Source organism: Dermacentor variabilis, chromosome 4 (assembly GCF_050947875.1).
Source record: "Dermacentor variabilis isolate Ectoservices chromosome 4, ASM5094787v1, whole genome shotgun sequence".
NCBI classification, from domain to species: domain Eukaryota; kingdom Metazoa; phylum Arthropoda; class Arachnida; order Ixodida; family Ixodidae; genus Dermacentor; species Dermacentor variabilis.
The window spans coordinates 23,088,987-23,103,801 of record NC_134571.1 but is presented as its reverse complement, the minus strand read 5'-3'; the positions used below and the strand labels follow the sequence as shown (position 1 = coordinate 23,103,801).

Genomic DNA, 14,815 nt, shown 5'->3' with positions numbered 1-14,815 from the left:
TTTTGTCTCGTCTTCGAATGGTACCAGTGAACAAGCGCGTCAGTCTATAGACGCTTCGCGCCCTTCCTCCTCGTCTATACCCTGCGGTCGACCAGAAAGTGCCGTTACCAGCCGGCGCGGAGTTCCCTGGTGGTCGGTGTGGTCTGCTACGGCTCGGAGCGCCGCGGTCTACTAGAGACGTCAGTGACGACTTTTGTAAAGGAAGGCGTCGGCGCGCACGCTAACGATACGTTTTTTTGGCGGCATGAGCGTGTGCGCCGGTACTGACCTTGTGTCACCCGTCGCTGACGCATTCTAGAGTCGGAAGCCTGTCGTTCTGCAGTGACTTCGTGCCTGAACGCGCGAGGCTGGCACGTTAGCAGGCTCCGTAGCCAACGCTTGAATCTAGTGCGCCCTGCGCTCAAGCTCTTGTGGGTGCGCTTAGCCGTTGCGAACTGGTGGGCCCACTGGCTTGCAGATGAGCGAGGCAGTTTTCACCGCGACAGCTGTGGAGAGGGTAGCTGCTACAGTCGTGCCAGGGCTCCCGCTTCCAAGGGCGCTACTCGTGACTAATGTCGAGCTCCGGCCAGAAGGCGGTCATTTGTGTCCGCTAGCTGCGCTATAAGCCGTGGACTGTCCACACATTGAATGTGTGTTTCGCGGTTGAAACATGTTTCCTGTTTCGGCGAGCAGGAGGCTGCTCTGCCAGCGTTATCGCACATTTTTTTTCCTTTTTCGGGTTTGTGACGGGACTCAAATGTAGGAAAACTTCATTTTTTGTTTGTTTCCTTCTCTTTCCTGTGCGCGTTTTCTTTCCTCCGGGACAAGGAGACGGTCCTTGAACCCGCGGTCACGGTTGTCGAGAATCTCAGGCGCGTTCCTTTCGAGCCCTTCACCAACTGTATTGACAGTTGCTCCGATCGCCCACGCGGGTTAGCACTCCGCCGCTGTGCGCTTCAACCTGACCGCGGTGGAAGTTTCTCGTTTTCTTCTTTCGTTTGTGTTGCACAGGCAGTTAGTCTTTTGTATGTTCCCTATTGGTATGTGTTCTTTCGCCTTTGGTCTTTTCCTACCACCACCAACGCCCCGACGCGACAAGCAACCCGAACAAGCGTCTGAGTTCTGCTCTGTGCTACCCTACCTCCTGTGCCCTCCCTTCTGTGTCACGTGACCCCTCACACGAAAGGCGCTTGCTATATGCTGGACGTCACTAACAGAACCGAAGAGAATGCAAGCTGTTTGTACATAACAATAAAAAAAGAACATGAGACCACGACCGTAGCATACGTGATTCTTCCTGGTGACATCTGTCTCAACCCCTCGAGACGAGCGCGCTGCGGACGAAGCCTGCGGCAAGTATAGCTCCTTGCGGAGCACGACCGCACTTGCAGCGACAACTGCAGGATCAGCTGCGCGTGGAACGCCTGGCGCAGTTTTTTGAAGTAAGGCTGGAAGGTTCCTATGGTGCCATCGTTGCTTGTAACCGCCATGTCCTGCGCTAACGGAATTCTAGATATTGACGTGGAGCGTCTTTAAAGTTGGTAAAAGCCGGGCTCACTTGTTAAAACCATGCATGTAACGAAATCGTGTTATAGTATTTTCGATTTTATTTTTGCAACTGTACTACCTACACGCCTTGCTTTGATATCGTGTAGAGGAAGGAAGCCATTACTAGATCATACACGTGTCGGGTGCACAGATGACGCCGTTGTCGCTTGACGCAATCGGAGCTAAATTTAGTCTTACACAGCTTTCAGAGAGAGAATAAACTTCATTCAAGAACCCCGGTCCGGGTTTGCCCGCTTTGTTCTAGTTGTCTGCCAAGCCGAGCGTCGTGATGAGGTCGAACATGGCACGTACGTAGTCGGAAATGGAGTCCGCCAGCCACTCCTCGAGTGTCGCAGATCTACGGGTGGGTGAGAGTTTGGCAAGGCTAGTCTGAATAACGGGACGGCTCCCCGGACGATCCCACAGAATGTGAGCATTATCCGGGAAGCCGCCACATGCCATGCAAGCAGGCTTACCAGGCAAACCTTGGATATAGTGTTGGGAAGTGCGGGGACAAGAGAGAGTGTGTCTGTGCACGCCTCCATACTACTGCCTCTCTTCGCTTCATGTGTGTGTCTGCTTGTGGATCCTTCATGGAGTTGTTTCGTTAATCGTCAAGTTTTTCGCGCCTTTCCGGCCGCGCGAAGGCATGTTGCTCATTCAGACTCAGTGGGTCCGGCCACCACAGAGGAGGGCCCGGGAGATTTGGGCGGGATGTGGCATGGTGTCACTTCGTTCCCTCTGATCCCTGTGTGACTCGGTATCACTGAATCATCACTCTAATGTTAGGGTGTGCGTTGAGGTGCGCTGTTAATGCCGTGTGTAGTGCCGCGGAAACGTTTTTGGCTGCGAGTGCCCTGCATGCAGCCTGGCTATCTGTTCGAATGAGCCGATTTCGTTCGTGTGGATTTGGCATGGTCGCGGCCTCCACGGCAGCTTTAAGTTCCGCTTAATGTTGGGATGTAATATTGCAGTGTAAGCCCCGTGATAAAGGTGTAGAGTCGGGTGCCACCCCTGTGCAGAAGCCTTGATTATTTGGAAAGGCGTCCGTTTATAGTATCCAGTCCTCGCTGTCTACCTTGAGGTGTAGTGCTTGAATTTGTCGTCTTTCTGGTTGTTTCTGCCCCCATATTTCGAGGTATTGGGTCGACGGTCTAGCGTGCCCCACGGGGGATATTGTTGTTCCCTGTCTGGGCATCGTTCAGAGGCATAGTTCGGCTGTACGTTTGACCAGCCGAGCGGAAGTGGTCGCGTTTGATGGAGCTCGCTCAGCCGCAGTAGAAATAATCCATCAAACTCGAGAGTTATAAGGCATGCAACGCCAACGTGCAGAATTTTCACGCTCATGCGGCTGTACCTGCCCCCCTTGCGCATTCGACACGTGCGGTCCAGAACTGGCGTGCAGGACTGGCACCAAGACAATGATATTCAACCGCTTTGACCACTGCGTAACGTGTCCATCTCCATAGGGATCGCAGGAGCCCCAACCACCTACTACTGCGGCAGGCACGAGCGGCTCGAAGCAGCCTCGGGCGCCACCACTACGAGGGGCATTTCTTTATCCTAGTGTCCAAGCACACACTGCAAAACAAACGGGCCCACTATATATAGGGAGCGAGCACGATTGCAAAATTTGACCGTAAGACGCCCACTGTGTAACATAATTTAGGCGTGTCAGCTTTCTAATGTATAATAAATTTAACTTATGCCTTTGGTTACGTCATTCCTGTGCCCACAATCTGCAGCACGCACATTTCGAGTATCCCACTGTGACTGCGTCCCTGATACAGCCTACTTGATTTTTTTTTTCCCACACAAACTTGGTGCGGCAAAACGTTTGCTGTGAACGCATTGGAGGAGGAGACTTCCACTGTAGAGACATGCGCGAATCGCATTGGGTGTACGCTTACATTTTTCGAATAACGGCCATGGGTGTATCCGTGTTTTATTATTTCTAAAATATAAACACTTCTTTCCCATTAGGTGTCGCGATTACCGCGTTGAAATCAATAAGGAGTTATTCAAATCTTGCGGAATGGTCGCTGTTTTTTACGGGAAGTATGTGTACGCACTATTCAGATTGTACAGAGTTAACGGGACTCCTCAGTTTGTGTCTCCGCATGCCTTTTATTTTTCAGTTTGTTCGAATAGCGCCCGAGGTATATGTAAACTGGTAGCGAAGCTTGCTTAGGAGCTCGCATGTGAAGGAAATGACGGCGTGTGACAGACGTCCCCACGACACACGGATGGTAGAACTCCTGTTTAAAGAAAAAAAGGGGTGGGACGTGGGCGGGGAGTATGACATCACACCTTGAAATGGAAGTGACGTCGATATCTTTGCTTGTTGGCGCGAATGTTTGAATTTCTTTAGTGTCCGGCATTTCAACGGCTACGCCAGCCGTTATTTTTCTTCCGAGGCTGAGACAAGCTTGCGACTCGCCTCAGCTGAAGCGCCAGCCTGTCAATAAACTATATGAATGCGTATGTATTAATGCGAACATAATTGCGCTATTAATGATGGCAATAGCTCCAGTATGTTCCGTAGGAAGGTGAGCGAATATGATGGAAATAAATGATAGTACCAAAGAGGTTTCAAAAGTAACTTCACTTTTATTCGTCAAGAATAATGCCAACCATTATACTTGACGAAAAAACAAACAAACATGTTTCAAGAAAGCACTATGGCCAGCACACAGTCGTAATGTAAGCAACATATTCGAAGCCTTTTCACGGAATCATTAGCAATTCCATGCGATACCACGTATTCATATCCAGCAGTATCAGACAAGACAACATTGCACCACATTATCATTTAAAAAAAAAAACGTTAGACTAATTAATTTTGCTGCCTGAAGGACTCAGCGCCTGTGTTACGGAGAGTAATGTGGAAAGTTGAGCGGGTTGGTGATTCGTCCTCATACCTTGGTGTTCTTGTTCTTGTCAGTGCGCTGCTTCACCACCAAAGTATGATGGTTACGGAGAGTGAACGAACATGGCGCGACGTTTCTTCGCGGAGCGCTCCGCGTTTATCGTCACGACGAGAGAGAGCCCGTCGGATGCCGAGGCGTGAACTTGCACGATAGCAGAAGGCTGGACTGGCAACTTTCCACAATAGAGTTTTAGAATAGGGGCCCCAAACGTTTTGGGGCCCCAAAGAAATAGCGTCGACGCCACTGCGCATGCGCAAGACGCAAACTCCGTTTGGGTTTTGCGTTGGGAACGCTATTTCACCGATTTAGCGGGAGCCCAAATAGCGGCCCCAAAAGCTTTGCGTCGGCAAACATGGCGGCACCCATCGAAGCGACGGCTCTAACCTAGCACAAAACTGGGTTCGATTCGCGGTAACGCGTGAAGTTCGCAAGCTAGGAGAAGTGAGTGCGGTTATCGCTTTCTCTCAACTAGCGTGTGTTATTAAGATTGACTCATTAGACGCCGCTGATTTTGAATTCGATTGTGGATTTTATGGCTCGTAGGCCTAACACGGCTAAGCTTGGCTGGTGAAGGCTAGTAAAATTGGTTTGCTCAAAACTAAGCGCAACTAATTGTTTGCTGCTTACAGAGAATAACCTCTAAATTGTACTTAAACGCGAATACACGCAAGTAGAAATTATTATTCCTATCATAAAATGGTATATTTTATTTAATTATTTCTAATAGTTTTTCTTTGACGCCGTAGTGGCGCTGTCAGCGCAAGACGCTATCCGCAAACGTCAAACCCTATTCTAAACCTCTTCACTCCTATCTACCCCAACGCTAACACGCGCAAAGCTCTTTGGGGCCCCAAACTATTGGGGCCCCTATTCTAAAACTCCCTATAATAATAAATACCGTGCGACAGGTCATGCAAAATTTGAACTGGAGCGAGCGCCACGCTTTGAACAAACACGCAAGGAAATAAAACTAGGGCGAAACGCCGCGTTCGAGTGAACACCTCCCACTGATCTCGCCGCCGTTCCGCATGACGTGACAGCTGCCTTGCACAGTCTTACGAAAGAATTACTGGTTGGTAGGGGATGAGCAAAAAGGAACTAATAAATTGCAAGAAAAAGTTATTTGTTGTTTCAGTAAAGCAAAAAATATTTGAAACGAGACATTTAGTCGTATGGCAGTATTATGATTAAAAATTTTCGAGCATGTGTTTTTTTGCATAGGTTTTCTAGATTCAGTGTTTATCCGCTCCCCCCCCCCCCCCCCCTCTCTTCACCTAGCCTCGCTTCAATCGTGCGCCACTAACTGATATATCTGGCGATTGGTTTTGGCTCGCTTTTCGTTCCAGCTTTCGCGACCTGTTTAGACGGACCTTGTAGCGCCTGCGTGAAATAACGAACAAAAGGAAGAAGTGGTTAATGTCATCTACATGATTGTACATGCAGATACGCCTTGATCAAACGGCACGCCTCCATGTAATGCAAGCATTCAACGCCATAAATGAATAGTTTCGTGCTGCTCTTTTAAAGTGAATCTTTCTTTGTAACTGTTTCGTCATTACTCATTGTACTGTACAAGCGGTATTAGCTATTGCTGTAGTAATATTCTACTTTGATTTGCTCTACATCTCATTCGGGCTTTTGTTCTGAACGACTGATCCTTTTTTCACTGCATTTTGTTAGCTCTACACTTCGCATTATTCCCTTTATGCAACTAAAATTTCTGTGTTGTGTTACTTCCAATGTATCGCGAATAAATAAATAAATAAATAAATAAATAGTATAAAGCTCGCTGGGGTGCGGTGCGATGCGCAAGTGAAGAGGACACAAGTACGAAAATCTTGTTTGCCAACGTTTCGCCTGGCGGGCCAGCATTCATCGGAGTGAAGAGGGTACATATGATTATGGCACTGTTTAAGCGGCGCCGCCTCACGCTGTCACGTGGTACACGCATAAGTACTGCCCTATGCATCATTGTAAGGCACGACAAACTGTGAAATATGCATACAAAACGTTTATATCGCGTTGACAATAAACCGCGTCACTGTTCAGTGGTATATACAGGGTGTCCCAGCTAACTTGGACCAAGATATTGAAAAAAACCTATCCGTTCTTCAGAACAGAAATCGCGTGAATGCTGTTAGCGTTTATCTAAACTGACAGTGCCTTCTTTTTTTTTTTTTTTTGGCTCGTCCTTTTTGGGTAATTAACCGAGATAAATTAATTAAATTTTTAAATATCGCTTGAAACGTTCAGGCGTCATTAGGAAAGTTGTGGAGCTTCACAAATATTGCCCAACCCAGGTACTTCCAACGAGATAGCCTTAGCGTGGCCGTTTTTATTCGGGAAAAACGAAACCAAAACGAAAGCCCGCGGAGTTAAAAAACTACCACGTGACAGCGCGCTCTGTGCGCCCAAAGGCGCCGCGATTACAGCGTTCTCATTCTTCCAGAGCTAACTAGAAAAAAACACTACTAGAAATCATCATTTTACGCTTTCGTTTGTTTGTTCCTGGCTGTGTCCTTCCTTCGTTTCTTTCCTGCGCGAGTCAATTTGATGTGGTTCCTGGTTTGCCAAGTAAAGGATACGTCACAGGCGTGCTTGTGAGATGCACCTTATTTCATTTCTCTTTTGCAGGTTTACGCGCTTTTATAGCAAACGGTGGGAATTAATAACGTTTCTATTAGTAAAATCGCGTCACCCTCATTTACATAGAAAAGTTTCCTTGGGGGTTGCACCCCCCCCCCCCCCCCCCAAATAGAAGGAAAAATCCTGGGTATGTGCCTGCTGCCACTAGAGCTATGCGTCTTACACTGTGTGTAATATTCTAACACGTTGCTATTGCATTCATTCCTTCATCCTTATGGCGAAACTTTGGTTCTTTTTTGCATATGTTCATTTGACTTCCTGGAAATTGCTAATTTCTGATGGCGGGTGGCCAGTAGGCCATGTGTACCTAAAGTTATGCACGTGCAGCTTTCATCGGACACAGAAATTGAACGATAATCCAGGAAACAAAGTAAGAACACTGGTCTCCAATCCACGCTGTAAGGTGGTTGGGCAGCGAAGCTGTGAACAACTATGGCGACTATCCATTGGGATGTAGCTTGAGATTATTTAAGGTGGGGGAATACCCCGGTCTGAATTCTGCGCCAGCTGGCGGCTTTCTCTCCACTGAGTTGTGGGTGAGAAGGAGGGTATTTTTTTCTGGTTGCACGCTGAAATTAGAAAATGCCATGTTCCCCACTCGCTACAGGCCCGACTGCCCGTGGTGCGGTGGCATACCAACACTACAACACATTACATGGGATTGTGAATCACACCCGTTTGATAAAACACACCACACAATGGAGCAATGGGAGGCACAGCTAACCAGCTCAGACCTGGCGGAACAACAGTTCTTCATAAGACAGGTCAAGTGGGTGGCCGAGGCCAGAGGGGCCTTGGACTAAAGGGGCTCCGACCATTAAACGTAAATCCTTTCAGGCAATAAAATGTTCTCTAGATTTTTCGCATGGCGCCATCCACACGCACGTTACCTAATTATTAACCTAAGCCGTTTGAGTGGCCTGCGATTTGGCTTGCGCCGCTTCTTCGTGCACCTACAAAGTGTGAGCGAAAGAGAAGAGAAATGCATGGCCACAATTTCACCGCGTCTCGTACGCACGCTGCTCTTCAGGAGCCCTCACTCTACGTGGCCTTCCCATAGCGCTGTCACAACACAAATCAATTGCTAGGTGGGTTCTTTTACATACGAAAGTGTAGTTGCGTCACTCATTGCTTCGTACGCTACACTTGCCGCCGCCCTGCAACTGCAGCTTGTGCAACCGTAATCTTTACCGGGAAACGCTTGCAGTGAACGCTAAGCGCTAATGCGATCTTTCTGGCTCTTTTCCTCCGGCAATGCCGGCGCTGCCGCCGCCGCCGCGGGGGCAAGCGCCATCTGCTGGTGCTGCAAGGAACCCGGCGGCGCACGCGTCGCGCGCCTCCCGCCGATCGATGAGCCTTGCCTACGGACATAACCGATCTATTAGTAGATAGAGCTCTACAACTTCGCTGCAAAAATACTTCGCAGATGTATGACAGTGGGACCAAACTTATCGATCATAGACAGCGAAGATGCGTAAGCGAATTCTCACTCACTTTCGAAGCGTCTGTTGGCAGTTTTTTTTTATTTTCCACCACCGATGCCTGGTCATATGGTCGCATGGGTAATGGGCACCCTTTCACCGACGTAGAAACTCCTAGCTGACCCCCACCGTGAAGGCGGTATAGCGCTACGTGAGAAACAAACGTAAGGAATCAATGATTAAAGAAAGAACAGCGCCTACATGTTGTCTATTCGAATGAGATATCCGCAATGTAACTTTTATAATCATTTATCATTACGTTTCAAAGGAAATTCCTGGCTCCGACACATTGCGTTACATTTACATTTGATATCGACCACGCCGTCGCACGCCGGTCTTCACCGCCGCACAAAAACCGTCGAAGAACAAAAAAAAAGAGCATTCACTTTTATTAGCGAACTGAGCCAATGCGCTTTTTAATGCGAAAGCATTATATGGCTCACGAAGCGGAAAATCTTGCGACGTAGCCGGAAATGCTGCACAAAGTGACGTGGTCACAGCCAACTAACGGCAGGTGCGCCCCGCGTGGGCTTCTGGGTTTCTTGAAGCACCACCAGTTGACGCTCGCCTCCGCGCATCCGCTGCAGCGGCGGCGCCGGCCGTGCGGGGGAAAGAAAAGAAAACCAGAAAGCTCACCTTCGCGTATAGCGTTCGCCGCAAGTGTTTCCTGGTAAGAATTACGGTTGCATAAGCTGCAGTTACCGGGAAGCGGCAGCTGTGCAGTCGGTCTATAGATAGCGCCGCACGTCGCGACGCTGCCAGTACGTGTGGTGATTTCGGTGAATTCTGTCGTGTGCTCCGATGGACGAACCTTCGACTTCTCTGTCAGTGGCCGCGCCCGGCTCATTCGGACGTCCACGCAAGGGCACGAGCAAGTGCGAGGCTTCATCGGAGAGACGTCGCAATTCTTTCGCATTCATCCACGTAGGGATACCTGATGCCCTTGAACGTTTTTTTTTTGTTATCCGATGGATGTCATATATATGTGTAAAGCCGACTAGCGTCACTTTGACCCCGAATGAACGTTGTATGTTAAAGCAGACGTGCTTTAGCATACATAGCTACGTTTTCGGACGTTCCATGATGGTCGAATTTAAAAGCGGGTCGGATCGATTTAGTCGAATTAACGGGACTAAACGTACATATACGCGTTAAGACACGTTTGTTTAATTGAAATACGCCCATCTAATCGCAACACAATTAGACCCCCTATAAACAAAGTAGTGGCGGAACATCAGAGGACCGTTTTCCTAATCTGCTCTTTTCCATTGGTTGGCGATTTGTCTCTCCGCCCTGTAGGAAGGTCGTAGGTCGAAAGCAGTGCAGTGATGTTGTCTCCCGGAGTATGATTGTCGTCCCTAACATGCATCGACTGAGGGAAGCAAAGCAAACGAGTCAAACAGTACGCGCCGTTTCTTTGACGCTTCTCTTTCAGAGTCCGACAATGAGAGCACCTTTGGAACGCCGCAGAAGAGTCGCACTTCGCCTTCGTCGCGCTGCGAACAAACTGGAGACCGAAGTCCGAGCAAAGGTAAGCATCTAGCCCTTCCAAATGCCGCTCCAGCATGGTCTCCTAAATCTTCATTGAGCAATCTCGGAGGGCATGCGTCAAGTAGCGTAAACTTATTTATTTATTTATTTATTTATTTATTTATTTATTTATTTATCCAAACTGTGAGCCTTTTCCGGAATGTTACAAGGGCAGGAATACAAACTAAAAAAAAAAATGGCATGCATGCAAATAATTACCCGTATTTACAAACAGTTTGTTCAGTAAGTACAACATGCATTTACATTCAAAATTCAGTGAAACAGCACTTGCAAATTTATTTCAAAACAATCAACAGAATCAGCACTTGCAAAAACATCTAAGTTGATTCCAATGAGCAATTGTTTTTACTAAGAAAGAATGCTTAAAGACATCAACTCTGCATGAATAAGGCATTGAGGCGCAATTATGATTTCTCCGGGGGGATGCTCTGCCGGGAGGTCACAAATAGGGTCTTGTGTCCTCGTTTAGGTTTCTCCTACACAATTGGAACATATATTTTCACCTAGCGGCCTTCGTACGCGTCGCAAGTGCCGGAAGGTGCGCTCTACGAAGTAAGTCTGTAACAGATTGCGTTCGGCTGAAAGGGAGAAGATGAACTTTGCCGCAAGACGTTGTGCTCTCTCCAACTTATCGATGAGTTATTGCTGGTAAAGGTCCCAAACCATACACGCGTTTTCCAGGCTACAGGGCGAAAAGTAGCCAAATATGCATTTAGTTTTACGTCGGAATTTGCATATATACTTCTTGTTTTTTGACAAGCCAAGCTTTCTCTGCGCCGATCCACAATGACGGCTACAGTGTAAATCGCTTGTTATTGTTAGATCGAGGTAGTTCATTTCTTTTGTACGTCTTAACATGCCACCGCCAATAGCATACGAAAAAAGGGAGGGGGGCAATTTCTTATTTGATATAGTCATGCAAGCAGACTTCGTAAAATTAATTTGCATGACCCATGAGACACACCAATAATTAACGATCTGCAAGGACTGATTCAATACAAGTTGGTCGCTCACGTTTCTTCTGGTCAGAACGTTAGGCAGTCATCTCCAAACAAGTGCAGTTCAGCCAAAGGGTTTATATTTACGGTCATGTAGCCGTGAATAGATGGCGCGAAGACCGTCACGTTGTTTTTGCGTCGAAAGTTGGATCTCGTGACATCCAGTGGCATCGCATCTCCCGGCAAGAACGCGTGCCACTTAGAAAGGGCCATTTGGTCCCGCGATTCAGGAGGTTTGTTTTACGTTCATTGTCCGCAAACGTTGCCCCCTTGCCGCTGACTAGCACTGACTAGCTGCCGCACTAGCAGTGAAACAAGTTGCTCGTGGGCTTCTGTGTAGACGCTGTCGAAAACGCTCACCGCCGAATATGCCCACCCACGACCGGGATTTGCTCTCGTTTTGGTCGGATTGTCCGTTTAGAATGCGGCGACAAGCCGGGTTCCGCGCAAAAATAAACTGGTAAGAGCTCTTCTCTCCATCCTGAGTGAGTTAAAGATCCGTCCTCGGCATTTCGTTATCCATAAGGTTGTTTATATTGTTATGATTGGGGGCTGAATCCCATCGCTCGTAACCCGTTGTCAAGATTGGAGTCCGGCATGAATTCGAAGGTAGCTGGCCCATGCCGTCGTCCAACTTATCCCCGCTGAGGACGTTGATGGAGGGAAGGACTGCTTCTCATTGAGAACGAGGAATATGGGTTTATTTACAGTATTTACATGCAGTTCATCAGTCTAGCATGACTGCGAGAGAAAGTACGTCAGTCTAACACGACTGCTTGAGAGAGTGTCTCAGTCTAACATGACTGCTTAAGAATGTGTGTCGAGCATCCGCACAACAGCGGTTTATAAACACTCGGCCCCCCTTGATTCCAAGGAGACGGAAACGTTCGTCCAGTCATTGTAAACACGCCGCCTCTCTCCGGGACGGCTTACACACACACACACACCGACACACACACACAGGTTCACGGTCCGAAACTGACACACGAATTTCGTAGAATTCGGAGCTGACCCTCGCGGCGCGCCCGGGTAGCCATTGTCCTGCGCCTTGGTCGGCGTGTGTGAAGGGGTCCACGACGACGTTCCCGCGGCAACGCCCCCGCTCGCGGCCGACCCGGTTGGCGGTGTCGTGTTGCAGCACAAAGCCTGCTTCGTCGAACTCATGCAGTCACAACGGCGACGAGGCTAGAGCGTAACGGTGTCGTTCCTTGAAAGTTGACGCCGCCGTCGTCGCAACTGGCTGGCAACACTTGCACCTCAGCTCGGCCGTTCTTAACAATATGTATACATATATGCAGGGTGTCCTATCTAAATTTAGCCAGAGTTTAAAAATATGCGAATGTCACGTAGTTGGACAGAACCAAGGTAATGCTTGCCGTCGCTTGGAGATACTTTAATTATTTTTTCATTCCGCCTATGTAGATAATTATTCTTAATTAATTAATGAACTTCTCAAATATTATAGTTAGATGAAAAGTGTCAATGAGAAAATTGTAGAGCGACATGAAAAACTCCCGATACAGCTTTCCGTTGCCTAATACGTGCCACATAAAAGTATTTTTCCGAGCGTGAAAGAAGGCCGCAAATGCACGCATGATTGCTGCGCGACTGGCCGCTCGAGGCACCTTGCATGTGTACGTGTCCAGGTACGTGGCATTCGCTTATTTTTAAACTCTCGCTAAAGTTAGCTGGAGCACCCTCTGTGTGTATATATATATATATATATATATATATATATATATATATATATATATATATATATATATATATATATATATATATATATATATATAAATCGTATATGATGGGTGTTTAACCAGGAAAACATTTACTTGCGCGCGCTAGCAGTTGTTCACCTCACTCCTAAAACGAAACTCACCTTGTATCCATTCGTGACAATATACTTAATGGCATCGCGGTTACATTAAATACTATCAAATGGCTACATAGGTGATCATGTAGGCGTGCACATGGTGTGTGTTTATGTATAGTCGACCGATTCCTTAACAGTATACCGCGCGAGCGTCGACTGGCCAACCGGCCAGCGCCCTCTGACGGCGCGAAGCGACGAGATCAGCAAGAGTAGCGCAAAGGTACAGTGTACTAGTACACTGTATCAAGGGCACCAAATTACAACGAGACGGTCATTTGAGGGATCACCCTACGTTTGTGCGCAGGCGCGAGTACGAGCAGGTGCGAGTGAGAAAATCTAAGGCCTTTTGCTCCTTGAATATCTGCCTTTGCCTACGTGCTCGCGCGCGCTGTGACTGACTGGCCAGTCAACGCTCGCGCGGTACTGTTGAAGAATCGGTCGACTGTACTATCCTGTTCGGGCGAAGCTTCGAGGCAATAGGAGTGAGTGCTCCAGCTGCAGAACCTCGCAGTGAAAGTTTGTCGTCGAGAATTGCAATTTCGCAAAGTGATTTCCGTGTTGATCCCCACGTCACGACCACGACTGTCGTCTTTTCAGATTGCGAAGACCCGCTGCCATTCCAAGTCAAGACGCTCGCCCAGATTCGACAAGAAAAGGCCGTTTCAGCGGTTGTGACAAGCACGGAAGGTAATCGATTAAAAAGAATTTGTCATTAGCTTATAGTTGGTGTGTAGTTGACATCGTAAGAAAGTTGGAAAACACGTGTACCACAAAGGAAAATATACGGACAGAAATGACTGTCCCTTTTCCGTTTGTAAAATCGTTTACATTGTAATCCGTGCGTCATTTTCCGTGAATAGAGAAAAATGTTTGCGTTACTTAGCAAAAATCGCGCATCGTATGCGAGGCTCACACAGTGTGCACGTTTGTTGTGTCGCACTCAAGTTTCCGTATGACTTAAGGTGCCTCGATATACAAAGCCCGGTTCTGCTATAGATCGAGGCACCTTAGGATTGACGTAAGCCCCTTAATAATTCATTCGATGCGTAACTGAATGGTAGGGGGAATAAAATTGGTACCTCCTTTAAAATGATGCAATTCAGTGTCTCGCAGACTTCGTGTGCCACGTTCTCGGTTTTACTTTTGTGATGTTTCACTTCTGTGTCTGCGATTTTGTGGTCTAGAGAGGCAAGCTTGCATTGCAGTTTCCCTGCGCAAAAGAAGTTCTGCCTGAACCTGCATTCGCACTCAAAGTTTAAAAAAATAATCAACAGTCAAAGCGGAAGGAAGGGCCCTAAATGCATGTGGCGCGTACAATGGTAGCTTTGGGATGAAAGCGCACAGGCACTGCCTTCGCGATTGGGCACAGTGCCCGTAGACTCAGAGGCCTCGGCATAAACGGAATCCTGTCAGACGTCACGAACTGAGACGACGAACCATTTAAGCCTGCGTATTCACGCTGAATTGTGAAAATGGATCGTGAAAGACCGCACTCGTTGCGACCGAATAAAACTTCGGGCTCGGTGAATTGTGGCTGTCGTTGCATTCCCAACTCTCTGGTACTCAGGATAGTGAAAGCTCGTCTCCCAAAACGTCAGAAGTGTCCACCGGGCAGTCCAACAGCACCTTTACGCGCAAGATACGGATTATTTTGAACGGAAGGTACGCCTTGTGTCCCCCGTAATTTGACAAATGATTTACCTCGAGGAAATTTTCGCTCTGCAGCCAGCCACAAGGTTAATGTGAGGCAAACTACGGTTGCCACTGAGCTTTCAACTACAGACGTATTCTCTAAAGTACGACAGAGTG

At 47.9% G+C, this 14,815-nt stretch overlaps 1 protein-coding gene across 4 annotated transcripts in view; it reads left to right on the top strand.

The window, feature by feature from the left end:
• Window positions 1–14,815, top strand: part of LOC142578796 (uncharacterized) — a 92,123-nt gene that overhangs the window by 63,343 nt on the left and 13,965 nt on the right. For all 4 annotated transcript variants that reach the window (XM_075688376.1, XM_075688377.1, XM_075688378.1 and 1 more), the window contains 2 exons: window positions 10,020–10,115; window positions 13,604–13,693. In XM_075688376.1, coding sequence (XP_075544491.1) covers window positions 10,020–10,115; window positions 13,604–13,693 — 186 coding nt within the window. The remainder of the gene's footprint in view (window positions 1–10,019; window positions 10,116–13,603; window positions 13,694–14,815) is intronic.